Source organism: Callospermophilus lateralis, chromosome 5 (assembly GCF_048772815.1).
Source record: "Callospermophilus lateralis isolate mCalLat2 chromosome 5, mCalLat2.hap1, whole genome shotgun sequence".
Classification (NCBI taxonomy): Eukaryota; Metazoa; Chordata; class Mammalia; order Rodentia; family Sciuridae; genus Callospermophilus; species Callospermophilus lateralis.
The window spans coordinates 124,546,766-124,561,507 of NC_135309.1; the positions used below are offsets into that span (position 1 = coordinate 124,546,766).

Consider the following 14,742-nt stretch of genomic DNA (forward strand, 5'->3'; position numbering starts at 1 on the left):
ACCCAAGGTCCAGAGCAAGGGCCTTTCAGGAGCCTGAGTCTTATGATGGCTTCTGAGAGCTCTATGGTTAACACCGTAGTTAGAATATTTCCAGTGTATATATTAAATCTTAGGAGGGCTTTTCTTAAATAATGTCTACTTTGTAACTGAAATGCTAATCCTTGCAGCAGACCATAAGATGGTGGTAACAGCTGGTGGGCACCTCAAGCACTCTCATCTTCCTTAGTGCTGCCTGCTGTGCACCAATGGCTGGCACCTCACATTGCCTGATGATCACTGAGATTTGGGGATAACTCCTGAACCAGCTGTTTTAGACTCAAGACCCCTCACCCATGGTTTTCCTGCTTCCCTGGGCTTGCAGGGACCAGGTGTCCAGTGGCTATGAGTCTTTACTCCAATCACATCTGGACTTCACTGAATGAGATCACAAAAATAACTAACTTAAGACAAAACAAAGTACCTAGAAATATTAAGTTTTAAAATACACTCAAAATACAAGTCTTAAAACAAGAAAACTTGGAGATGACCCATGCTGGACATCTATCAGTATGTAGTTAAAATGTCATGCTGTAACCACAGCACATGTAGTTAGTTACACATAAATACAAGGCACAGGACCCAGGCTCCTGGAAGGCTCTGGTTCAGGGATTCTGGGTGCCACAGGGTAGATCTTGTCAAGAGCTGATGCCACTTTACACTCTTCCTGGTCCATGTGGAGGGGCTTCTCTACTTAGCAGGTTCTGTTCATATTTTAGCCTAGGCCTCTATCTTCCTAGAACAAAGAAATTAAGGTTTTTACCTTCCAATAAAAGGCCTGGGAAAATAGGATTTCCTAGAATTCCCTTCAACTGCATTCCTTGTCTTTCCTTCTAATTCTTCTGCTCTTTTTACCCTGCCTATTTCTATTACCAGCTTCGCTATTTTCTACCACTCAAAGGTAACCCTAGACTCCTCCAAACAGCCAGCACCTCACCAAGTCCTGTCATGCTACCTAGCAGGGGTCTCAAGTTCACCAGCTTCCTTCTGAAGCTACCCTGACCTGCACTACTCTACAGCTTCCTCTCTATACACATTCAGTAGGAAGAACTTCCAAAAGGCCTGTCTCAGAGAGTCAGGCCACACATCCACAATGCCTAATTTAAACCCACGAGGTTTAAATTTCCGTGGCTCACCTCCTTCTGCAGAGTAAGAAAAATGAGAGTATTTACCTCAAAGGCTCCCATGAAGTTTAAATGGATATAATGAATATAAAACATGAAGCTCCATGAAAAATCCTCAAAATATGTTAGCTATCTTAAATAAGATATCACTGTTTACTTTAAAATCTTTAATGGTTGCTGACTGCCTGCAGACCAAAACTCAAAATTTTCTAGTAAGTATTCTGGTTATGCAGTGTACAGAATTCAAGGCAAAAAATGAACTCCAGTCCTGACACTCCTTATCAGCCATGTGAACCTAGAAATTTAACTTCCCTCAGCCTCACAGTTTTCAGTTGTCACCAAATGGGGATAATACCCCTTTGGAGAAGTTAGTAACTGTACTGGGTTTGAATAACATTTCCCAAAATTCACTTCCACCTGGAAACTGTGATTGAAACTTTATTTGGAAACAGACTTTGCATATGTAATTAGTTGAGGTGAGGTCATACAAGATCTAAGATGGGCCCTAAATCCAATCTGACTGGTGTCCCTGAAAAAGGAGAAGGGAGAGTCAGATTGACATTAGAATGCCATGTGACCATGGAGAGAGATGGAGGCAGAAAAGAAACTCCAAGCATAGCCAATAACAATCAGAAGCTCAAAGAGGTAAGGAAGGGGTGTCCCCTAGAGTCTCCAGAGGGAACATGGGCCTGCCAACACCTTCTTCTCAGACCGCCAGTCTCTAGAATTGTAAAAAGAATAAATTTCTGTTGTTTTAAATTTGTGTTAACTTGTTACAGCAGCTAGGAAATTAATGCAATAGCTAATAAATAATGCTTAAAAACGTTAGGCACCAATACTATAGAAGATATCTGTTCCACATTACACATGAGGAAGCAGAGAGAAGATGAGCCGGTGAGTGAAAGGGGCAGGAACACAAACCCATATGGTTCTGGTGTGTGCTCACAACTATTCTGTTATCACACCCACTCCTGCATGGAATTAAAACAACAAATACATCATGCCTAGAATACTGACGGTCACAGAATAAGTTCTCAATAAACAGTGGCTAAATAGTAATTTCACTTACCTGCCTGTCCTCATGTCAAACAACCATTTTCTTTAAGGGCCAAATAGTAATTATTTAAGGCTTTGCAAGTCAATAGGCAAAATTGAGGCTATTATGCAGATACTTACATAATTATTAAAAACAAAATTATTTAAAAATATAAAAATCATCCTTAGCTCAAGTGCCATCCACAAACATGTGCCTTGGTAAATGTGGCCAGTGGGCTACAGTTTGTAGACCTCTGCTCCAAACCATCTCCGGTCATCTTTCAATTGGTGGCTCCACAGTCTTCCTCTACACATCATCTTATTCTCCTCCCTGTACCCTTTCTTCATTTCCGCAGGCAACTAAACCCTCTAACTTCTTCTCCTCCCACCTCTACCATACTGTCTTCATTTAGGATTTTATCAAATCTCTCCTGAATTATCACAGAGGTTCCCATTTCATTTCACTCAAAGCCACCTTTGACACTTGCTATCAGGACCTATCCACAAGAAGTATAAAACTAGCCACATCAATACCTCGCGGTTCTTCTAGGATGGTTCCTCCATCACCTCCAAGTCCTTCTAGGATGGTTCCTCCATCACCTCCAACAACAGTTATAAAGTCAGAAGCACATCAAAAGTACATGAGGCACTTTTTGAAGACCATCACTGCACCAGACAGCAAGACACTGACATTCAGATTCAAAAGATCCAGGGTGGGCCCAATTTATACTTGTAACCACTCACCAGTTGATTCTGAGGCAACCAGGATTGAGCCTGACTTATGTACACGTGGTTCCCTGGATCTGAAATGCCTTTCCCCTATTCTGCCTGCCTGATGAACTTCCATTTATTTTCAAAATTTTCTTATACTGGTAAAATTGTCCCTGAATTGACCTATCCACTTCCCATAGTTGATTACATCCACCTCTGTGCTATTTCACATCATGGCACATGTCCACATGTCCATAGAGTGTGTTACACTCTATGGCAACACCTAGTCTTCCTTGTTGGGCTAGTACTGGGTGGAAATCAGCATATCAACTAGTATGTGCTTACCAAACCTATCCTAAAACATGTTCAAACCAGGTGTGTACTTCTCATCTATATTCCTCCCAGTCAAATTTGACCATCTTTCGAAGGGGAAACCAAATGCTACCTACCTTTCAAATTTTCAAATTTCTTCTCCTCTCCCCAATGAATTTCAGAAAGTTACTTCATAGAAACTTAAGCCTAAGACTTTTAAATCATTCATATAATAACTAATAACTACATCATATCCTACACCTTTATTTCTGATACACTTTTAAACTGTTTTCTATCAACATAAAAATGGAAAGAACAAAAACATCCTGTAAAACACAGAAAATGCCCATTTCAAAGTCAAACAAGTTATGGAATGCCTACTTCATTAATTCAATAAGCTTTCACTAAGTACTTGCTCTGCATGAATAAATCAGTGCAGCTGCATAATACAGGATCATAAAATCATGACCTCCACACTCTAGCCAGTAACCAAGCACTGAACACAGTTCCAATGGGGACACTCCAGATGCTCCAATGAAGAGGACTAGGATCAGGATTTGATTATTTGTGCTTGTGCTGGGTGGGAGACACATGGATCAGAATGTAAAAACCCGATCCTCAATCTAATAGTCTTAAACTCAAGTCCTGGTTGCCCATGCCACCACTGTTCCCACACTTATTATTGTTGGTTAGGCCAATAACTGTGGAGTCATCTTTGATGAATCCTCCTCTATCCTACATGCCACATGTAGTCACTCAGGAGAACCTTTTGATATGACCTTTAACATCCACTCCGGGTGGGACACCTCTCATCACTTCATCTCCACCCTGGTCCATGCCAACATCAGCTTTTGTTTGGATTATTAAAGAGTCTGTGCCTGGATTATTAAAGAGTCTCTACTGGTTCCCAGCTCCTATTTGCTTCTATTCCCTACCCATTCTACTCGCAACACAACTAATGAGGGTAATCTGTTAAAATGTCCAGCTGGATATCACCCCTTGGCTCAAAACCCTGCAATGGCTTCTCTTTGACTTGAATTTTTATTCCAAGTCCTGTCAATGACCAACAAAATCTTACAAATTTGACCTTCTGTGATCTCCTCTCCTACTAGCATCCCCTTAAATCCAACCCAGTGACCACCTTACTGTTCTTCAACTTGTCCCTACCACACCCACCCTCGGGGGCGGGGCGGGGGTGCCGCAGTCTGGCTGGGCACAAATCATGAGCCACTCAAGCAGGAACAAACTTTATTTCTGAACTCCACCAGCACACTCCACACACGCTCCCCAGGAACTTTCCCCAACGCCACCCACACGGCTCCTCCAGGAGCACCACACACCAACCAGAACTCCCACACCCCGAACTTCACCAACCAACGGAAACTCTTCAGGAATCCCCGCTAGAGCTCAACTGGAATTCAATGGGAACTCTGTGAGAACTCAAAAGTCATCATCTTAATGGCTGGCTGGTGTCACCTTTCAACCACTACTTCTGGCAAAAATGCCATGCGTCATCCTGACTCGGCTGTGGCCCTCAATAGGGGGAGACTTTGTAGTGGTTGCACCCTCTGCTGAAAAGCTTTCCACCAAGATACCTGCTTGGGTAAATTCCTCCCTCCTTCAAGTCTCTGCTTAAATCTCACCTTCTCAATGAGATCTACTTTGACCATTCTTTAAATACTTCTCATCCTGCCCTCCAACACCTCTTTCCCCACTCTACTTTTATCCCCTGCCCTCAACACATATCATATTCCAACATACATTATAATTTATTTATTGTGTTTATTTTTCATTGTGTGCCCCCACCCCACTAGGTTGGCAATCTTGTCTCAGCCACTGCTACAGCCCCAGCATCTTTAATAGTGCCCAGACTATGATGGATATTTAAATATTTATTCAATAAAATATTTTATCTTTTAGAGGATCCTATGAATAAATTTAATGATTTTAGCTTCTCTCCCTAATCATTATCTTTCTATTCACTGAGTAATACATAAAAATTTCTTTAGCAGAAGAGGGAAGTCAAATCAGAGATTTAAAAAAAAAAAAATTCTAAGAAATGGGATAGAGTCAGGCACAGTGATAAATGCCTATAATCCCAGCTATTCAGGAAGCTAAGGCAGACGGATCTCAAGTTTGAAATCCTCCTGGGCAACCCTGTTCCAAAATGTAAAAAATAAAAAAGTAGAGCACCCCTGGGTTCAAACTCAGTACTGCAAAAACCAAATCAAACCAAGAAAAAGGATAAAAATGCATATTGGCTAAATCTTATTTACCCTAAAGTTTAATTGAGCTACAGATGTAAAATCAACTTCAATTATTTTTATTTTTGGAGAGGGGACAGCATTTAGAACTCAAAATGAAGTTCACTTTGCAGGAGGGAATCACCATAATAATCTCTCTCTTTGGTGACCCCACTAATTACATTCTCATTAGTGTCAGAGAGAAGTTTCTCCAGCTATCCACCATTCACCATAGCTTCAAAATGCTGGGAGATCTCACCAGCGACTTTGAGGTCAGACATCAATCTTTCACACTGGAAACACCTAGTGGGGTAAGCCTGAGATGCCTGTTGTGATGCCTGTTTGCTGGATCTGAACTAAATGTGCATAAATATTCTTTCACATCAGTTGGTAAAGGATTTTTTTGGCGGCGGGTGGGGGGAACCTCAGATTGAACTCAGGAGCACTGGACCACTGAGCCACATCCCTAGTTCTATTTTTGGTATTTTATTTAGAAACAGGGTTTCACTGAGTTGCTTAGCACCTCACCATTGCTAAGGCTAGCTTTGAATTCGTGATCCTCCTGCCTCAGCCTCCTGAGCTGCTGAGATTACAGGCATGCGCTACCATGCCCAACAAGATTTTCATGTCTTACAGTCACATACTGGGACAAAACACTGTGGAAACCAGCCTGAAACAATTTCTAAAATGTTTACTGCATAATTAAGAGTTATTTTATTTTCAATGTAGAAATGATTTTAAGCAACCAACAAAATAGTATCAAGGAAATCGTGAACCTCACTTGCAAATGTGGGAAATAAAGCTCAGAAATGTCAAAATGATTTGTTCCAGAGCAAAGTGAGTTTGGAAGGGGAGAAGGACTGCAAAGACACAATTTACATAAACTCTAATATGAACAACATTTGGCCACTCCAAATAACATCTGCATTTATCCCTCTGTTACAATTAAACTTCTGATGCGCAATACAGGACAATCTGATTAAAATATCACATCTCATTGCTACATCAATGACACCTTGGGTTTTAGTACTTTTGCCTGCAATTCTGGTAGTAATATGTAGGGTGCTGGGAGGGATAAGATTACTGGAATTTTTTAAAAACAATTTTAGCATTATTTAGCACCATTTTACATTTTCAAAATCAAACATTTAATGAGTGCTACTACAAACTGTAACATTCAATCCTCATAATGACTTGGTGTGGAAGTGCTCCCACTGGGCCTCGAGGGAACTGAAGCTTACAGAGGCTAGAATAACTTGTTCAAAGCTCCCCACGGCCTGCATCCACCTGACCGCATCCACCTGACCACAATGCTCCACACAGGTCCAAACACAGCCCTGCTCCTCCAGCACTGAGACTCTGCACACATGACTTTTTGGCTTGGCTAATTCAGTTCCCTTGTTAGACACAAGCCATCCCATCTCCACTGTCTGTCCTGGGGTCTCTTCAGAGACTGCCTCCCTCCTCCAATCTCGTGGCTTCTTGGCAACCTGGCATACCACATCACCTTGGTTGGTTGACTAGCCTCTATTACCAGTCTACAAACTCTCTGAGGATCAGTACTAACCATCCCTACCTCCTGATAACTAGAATCTAGTCTATGCTGTCTTTAAATGTAGGATGACAGATGGTACAGGTTTGTCTTCTGCCTATGATCTCATCAAACTGAGCTAAACATTAGTATACCATTTTATTGGTGATAATCATTTAATGATATTAAGTAGCTTCATAAATAGATGGCACATTAAACTTAATTTTCTATTAAGCTTTGAGTTAAAAATATGTAGCGATAACAAATCAACTTTTATTTAGCCCAAAGAAAACATTTAAGGTAAATGTCATGTTTGTAAGTGAAGCACAGAATTTCTTAGTTGTCTGGATTCTACCATTGCCATCATGTTTCAAAATCCAAAGAGAACCAGGAAAAAAAAAAAAAAAAAGACAATTCTGAATAAAGAGGAAAGTCCAATGGAGTCCACAGGCACCAAAAATTCCTGGGAGGACTGGGATGGGACTGCAGGTCCCCTGTCTCCTTTCAGTTCTGCTGTGATGGGTGTAACAGAGTTGGGGCTTCCAAGTGTGATTTGGAAGAGGACTGCATAGCTCAAAAAGAGGTCTAGAAATCACTGGCAGGTTGAAAGGAGCAGCACCCGCCTAGCCTTCTGACCAAGATGGCATGGCCCCCGTGGCCAGTCACATTTATACTTTAACCAAGGAACTGAGTCATCTATTTCAAAAGCCCCAAAGATTGCCTGAGTTCCACTAAGAAAATACAAATGGGCCAAAGGTTAAGGCAAGAAGTGAAGTCTCTCTAGAAAATAATGGGTGGAGACTGGGGAGGGGACAAATGGGTTAGACAAAGATGACCTAAAACAAAAGGGATGACTGGCCTCAGTTTCTAGCCCAGAAGTTTCAAAATAAGGATGAGTCTGCAAATAAGGATGAGTTTGCTAACAGCTGAATTCTTAGCCCTTTTTATTTTTTTTTCCCCCTGGGCACTACCCTCTTTCAGGGCTATTTTTAGCAACAGGAGAATGAGGAGCACTGCAAAGCCTCAGTGCAGCCCAGTCTTACCTTGCGTGCCTTTCAGAGACTCAGGCTATCTTTAATTAATGTCTGAGGGACTGGAGACCAACCCTCCTGGGGGTAAAAGGAAGCCCAATGGTGAAATTCTAGAAGGCACGACTGATAGCTACTGGTATACCATTCCTGAGGGCCTGGAGCTATTTTTTGTTGAAAAAGGGGCTCCATCTGGAACATTTTGAGAGCAAAGAAGTAGATTCTGCATATTTAAGTATACAGAAAACAGTGCTGTCTGTTTACACTGCCTCTCTGTTTCACAGAGCTCAAACTAGGTTTTACCAAATAAATTTAACATGATTTTATACTTTGTCTTTGGAATAAAGAAATTTTACTCTAAGTGACTCCCTCTAGCCATCTAGTCCATATTTTAAAACACACATAAAAACATTTCTCATAATTTAATTTTCATAGTCTTTTTCCCTTTTGCAATATCCCCCAAGAGATATAAAACTTCCAAACCACAACAACTTTTTGCATCCAGATTTATCTTTATTAAACTTCAGAGCCTAATCATATCTTTGGAAACAAAGCTGAATCTATTATGAAATACATGATAATGACATGTATTTTATGAACTACCCCAAACTCACCAGCATCAGCATTATAAGGCATACTGCAGACAGTGACAATAAAGAGAGGGAGAAGATAGAATGCTATCATTTCAAGAAAATAAAATCAAAACCACAGGGTTTACAGGTTAGTAACAGATCTGTGCACACTGGTGACTGAGGAATCCATGAACTGCGTATGTACAAAGAAAGTAAGGGACTTGGGTTAGATCGAACAAAATTCAAGTAAGATCCAAACAAATTCTGAATTCACATCCAATGTACTGTAGACTACAGCAAACTACCTTCTTTCTTCACTACATTAATTGAAATAGGTCCATTAAAAAACCATTCAGAATTCTTTTTTAGCTGAAGGAACCGAATATGGCTTTCTTCACTTTGCTGAAAAGTACTGCACTAAAATCCTGATAAGTTGAAGCAATAGTTTCAGTTTTGAGGGAAGTCAGGAAAAAGCCAGCCTACCACATTTAGAAGTTTTTGAGTTTCCCATCCTCATTCTGTAGCTGGGTCTTCACCAGGATGGTCCAAGACTAGTGTGTGTTCTGAGTAAGCCAAGAAGGCCAGCTGCAAGCAGATGGACATGCTCACACCACTGAACACTGCTCACAGAGGGAGTGCCTGGGAAATTGTCATAAGGGATCCAGCAGAACCTGCTTCCCCTCCCAGTTTTTATTAATTACAGGAAAGAAGAAGATGCCATGAGATGACCCAACAAAAAGAAACTATCAGGAGAACACATTAAAAGAAAATCAATTTGTTGAAGAAACTCAGGACAGGGATGCAGATAAATGTCAGACTCACAGAGGTGACCACTCCAGAGACAGTAAAATAAATGAACGGACTGATGCCAACCTGGAGTAGACAGTCACCTGCACAGGGCTGCCAGCCAAGTAAAACAGTGCTGTCCAACAGAACTTGAAGCAACAATGAACACGTTCCATATCCCTGTTATCCAATACACTCATCACTAGCTATTTAAGCAGTTGATACCTGGCCAGAGTGAGAAAGTAACTGAGTTTTTCATCCCATTTAGTTTTAACTTAACACATGTGGCTCCTGGGTGCAGCACTGACTAGCACAAATCTAGAATACTTTAAAAGCTGACTGACCAGAGCATCCTCCTGCATACGCTAGAGGCTCAGAGGAACCTAATGTTGCTTACCTTTCAAACCCCAACAATTAAGGGAGAAAAAAAATAATCAATTCTCTCCTTAACTGCTTTAGTAATTACAAAGCACTTTAGAATCATGTTCTAGCTCACTGAAGTATAGACCTCCTTATTATGATTAGAATGTAAAATGTCCAAGCAATGAAAAACTGCTTTTCGATTACTTTAAATGATGAGAAATAGGGAGGCAAAACAATTATTTTGAAACATATTTGAATTTTTAAATTTCTCCTAAAATGAAATATAAACTTTGTACCAAATACAACAAAATACTGGTTAAACTGCTTAAAGATTTTTGTCATTGCTGTTCTCAAGTCACAATTAAGACCTTTGATGTGATTGTATTTTGAGACCTTAGTGGGGGAGGGGGGGATCAACCAGTAAACAAACTCCCTAAGTGCTCAGACTGAAAAAGAGTCATTCCAATGGCAGTTCCAATAGCAATTGCATAGTTAAGGGGTGGGGAGAGGAGTCCAGCTGCTCTTCCAGCCACAAGTCCTGAACATGCTTAAAAAGCTCTCCCCTGGCTTGTTATCTGCATCTCATGTGTACTCCTAAAAATCACCGACCCTAGCATCCTTAATAAACACTGGTTGTAAGCTTCTAGCTTTATGTATTGCACTCTATAGCTTTAAATGGCAGTACATTCTAAAGACATGTCATCTAGGGACACAAGCTCCCTGTGCATTACACACCAAGGCAACAGCAGAAACAAACTATACTGAATATCAACTGGTGTTCTTCCAGAAGTTCCTAAAGATTATGTTTAGTGACCTTGAACCTACTTAAATCACATAAAATGACAACAATTTTGATGAATGAAGTTTTTCAAATCCCAAGCAACAGGAGAAAATTCTGATTGTAGCATTATGAATATATCCACCATGAAACCCATTCTTCTGTATAATTAAAATGCATAAAATATAAGTAAACTTAGTAGTTTAATAGGCTAAGTGGACTACTACTATAAATTTAAAACAGACAAACACCATATGTTTTCTAATACATTATTTTGACAACAGGACACTTGACAAAGGCTGACTTTGAAGTCTGAGTGACACTAAAATGAGTAAATGAACTGATGCTAATCTGGGGTAGGCAGTTACCTGCATGGGGCCGCAGATGTCTGTACTTGATTCTACCCACTTTTCAACTATTTACTAACAATTTGCAGAAACTCACATAAATGTGTAAATAAGCAGGCAGCATGAATCCAGAATGATGCAGGTAATGGAATTTAAATGTTAAGTTCACATTAAAGAGTTTAGAAGTCATTTGCAGAAACTCACATAAATGTGTAAATAAGGAGGCAGCATGAATCCAGAATGATGCAGGTAATGGAATTTAAATGTTAAGTTCACATTAAAGAGTTAAGAAGTCCGTCCACCAGCACCAGCCAAAAAGGATTTATAATAACTGATGCAAAAAGAGAATGCAGGTTCACTATACTTCAACAGCAACATTATAACTCAAAAAGCTAATTCTACCTTAGACTGCCATTTAAAAATTTCCAAGAAAGTTACTATTCCCTAGTAAAGTCAGTACTGCAGATGTTCAGGGTACTGCATCTTCACAGCAGCAACAGCAGTTTCAAGACCAACTCTAGAACCTTTGTACTTCCTCCTCCCCCCATGTTAAGAGTCAGAAGTCTGCCTAGTCACACTTGGAAGAGGAAGGAGCGATCCAGAGAGGAAGGAAGTGGACAGGAGTCTGCGTCTCCAAATGTATAAAGGCCTGACATGTCAAGGATTTAGATTTATCAAGTGTTGTTCCAGGGTACAGAAAGACAATCAAAAAGAAACAAACTTCAGTTCAAAATACCCAAGAACATTTCAAGGATCAGTTGTTCATAAATGGACTGGCCCACCTGGAAAAGTAGTAAGCATCTCATCACTGAAGGCCAGAACTGGTTACCCAAGGAGGTTTCCACCAGCCAGAGATACTAGAGTAGATGACTCTTCCCACCCTTCTCCTGCACAGGGCTTTCACAGTAGGGATGGCCTCCCTAACTCCAACACTTCTCCATTCTCTCTGTCAATCTAGATACTAGATCAGAATGCAAATTAGTATCAAACGTTAGGATAGGCAATACAACTACAATTTACAAAAAAAAAAAAAAAATTAATGGAAATCCCAGTGTTATAACAAAAGTTGGGAATGCTAGGAACACTGTCAACTACTACTAAAACATACTGACAGTGAGATAGCCAACTCAGTGGGATACCAGAAGCAATTCTCCCAGAAACAGTATTCATATTCTATGAATTCTATGTAGCTTCCCTAAGCCATTTTCTTAAACATTCTTAATATCAGCAAGTTAACAGGTTCCAAACTCAAAAAACTCAAAAAGACCAAGTTGGTTTCCTGAAATTACAGTGAGCCTCTTACCTTATTTTAAAAGGTTGCAAGCAAGAAGCCTATGCAAAAAAGTTTTTATACAGCCCCAATTCAAGAGAAATGATTCTAAGTCCCCTAACAACACACAGATTGAGATGTGGAGAGTGAAAGCAGGACTTACTTTTATTTGCAGACATCCAATTTTGCCCCATTATTTCCTCCTATACTAAGTTGACACTGTAATGTTCAAATGGATGCATAACATGGTTTGGGTCCTCTGCTAATTCTACCCTAGTCATAAGATTACAGATCTGAGCAGCTCATTACCCAACTATTCAAATTCTAAATGATAGCATTGTCATAAAAAGTACTTTCAGCAGCTTCTCTACAAAGTACTTACTCCCTGACTGGAAGGTACACGTCCCACAATATACCAAATGCTCTAGAAAAAGGTCTAGGGATCCATATACCTGCCTGACTCCCAGACCTACAGAATAAATAAGTCTGAAAACTACAGCTGTCAAAGTAATAGCTTTTAGCCTGAAGGATATATTCCATACCACTTGTTCTATCTGCCAGGCTTTACCTTTCTGAACGTGGATGATATCCGGGAAGTTGGCCAGGTGCCCTTGATACAGCGCTAACAGGTCCATTACTGGGTCCAGGTCCTGCCTGGGCTGCTCGGCAAAGAGCTCGCCGATGGCGTCATAGGCATCTCCGGTGAAGGCAATGGCCTGATTCAGGCCTGCTGAGAAAGCCTGCTGGTCCAGCTCAAAGGCCTGGCTGAGCCCACGGAAAGACTGGCCCACCTTCTGATACTCCTTCTTGAAGCCCGTCACCTGCTTGCGCGCGAACTCGTTGGCAGTGTGGTTGAGCTGCAGCGTGCTGTCATCCATCTTCTTGGTGAAGCACTTGAAGCCATCTATCTTGCTCTCTACCTCCTGCAGGTCAAGAGCTGCTGCGGGCGGTGTGCTCAGGGTCAAAAAGAAGTTGGCACCCACCATCTCGTCCTTCTCGGCCTTCCTCTTGCCCTGTTTCCAGGCCTTCTCATCTGTGCTAATGGGGCAGGTCAGGAAGTGCTGGAAGACATCACACTGTGCCAGCACTGGGTGGCTGGCCATGTGGTTCATCCACCAGATCAGGCCTTTCCTGCGCTTGGAGATGAAGTCCTCTTCGAAGCGGCCAGTAGCCTGCTTCTCGGGCAGGTGGGGCACAGAGATGACAGGGAACTTCTCAGCCAGGCGCGCATACAACCAGTCAAAGTGCTTGTAGCGCCTGTGCACCGGGACCTGTGTGTGTGTGGGGACCAGCTTGTAGGAGATGTAGCTCTTCATACCCTTGAACTTGGTCTGCTTGGTGGGGTCGTCGATGGTGCACTGGAAGGGGTAGGGGTTCTCCTGCCACTCGGGGCCGTAGGGCCCTAGCACCACGCATAGCTTGTCCCCATCCTTCACGAAGCCCGAAGCCTCGCCCAACACGAAGGCCTCCCCACCTGACTTGACAAAAGTGGAGAAGCGGTTGAGGTTGCGGCTCACCGTGGCCGAGCTCTTGGCCCCCGAAGGGTGGTGCTGCGGAGGAGCTGATCCACCGCGGGAGCCCAGCGACAAGTCAGAGCGGGTGGACAAGCGGTAGCGGCTAGCAGCGCCGCCGCCCGCGGACGACGAGCCGTCGAGGTCCGGGTAGGTGCCGCTGCCCAGCACGCCAGGCTCGTCGGCCACTGTGGAGCTGTCGTCCCACTCGTCGTCCCAGTCATCGTCGCTGCCCTGGCTGGCCTGGTACCCGCCGTAGAGTTGCTGAGGCGACGGCTGCAGTACACCCCCGGCATACGGAAAGCCCGCGCCGGGCGGCTGGAAGGTGCTCGGTGGCGGCGCTTGCTGCGGCTGCAACAGCGGCTGGAAGGCGTCGGGCTGCGGCTTGAAGGAGGCGGGCGGCGCGGCCGGCAGGGGCTCGAAGCCGCCGGGCGGCACGTTAGCATAGCGAGCAGGGGCGCCCGGACCGCCGTCGCCAGCCGGGCCGGGCTCGGGGGCTCGGATCACCTGCACGTACGAGGCCGGGAAGAGACCGCGGTCGCCGCGGCTGTTGACTCCCTCGAGCCAGCCCTCAATGTCCTGCTCGCTGCACAGGCTCAGCACCTCGTGCTCCCGCAGCGATATCTCTCCCGGGTTCTCCGACCTGAAGTCGTACAGCGCCCGGGCGCGCAGCGCCATGGTCCTGGCGCCTTGGCGGGACGTCCCGATACCGGCGCCCCGTGCCCGGGCCCCGCCCAAGGTGCTCGCGGTGCTACCCGCACCCTGGTACACGGACTAGAGCCCTGAAGGCAGAGCGCAGCCCGCCTCCCCAGCCCGCCGGTAGGGCCCTCCGCGCAGCTCCGCTTGCAGCCCCGACTGCCGCGCAGGGCCGCCGCCGGCCGGGGGCGGGGCCCGCGGCCTCCCACGTCCCCAGCTGCGCTAATCCACAGCCGAGAGCCACGTGCCAGGCGAGAGCAAGCGATGACCGAACTGTCGCGCTTGCCGCCCGACCCGACCTCGTGGCGCCGCTGCCCCCTTGTGGCTGCAGCTGCGGCGTGAGGCCGGGGAATGAGAGCACAGTGGGTGGAGGAGGTGCTTTCTATTCAGAAGTAAATA

General features: G+C 43.8%; 1 protein-coding gene across 1 annotated transcript in view; it reads right to left on the minus strand.

The window, feature by feature from the left end:
• Snx18 (sorting nexin 18) overlaps positions 1 to 14,514 on the minus strand; it is a 28,661-nt gene extending 14,147 nt beyond the window's left edge. The window contains exon 1 of the mRNA XM_076856142.2: positions 12,705 to 14,514. Coding sequence (XP_076712257.1) covers positions 12,705 to 14,325 — 1,621 coding nt within the window. The 5' untranslated portion in view covers positions 14,326 to 14,514. The remainder of the gene's footprint in view (positions 1 to 12,704) is intronic.
• Positions 14,515 to 14,742: the final 228 nt, after the last annotated feature.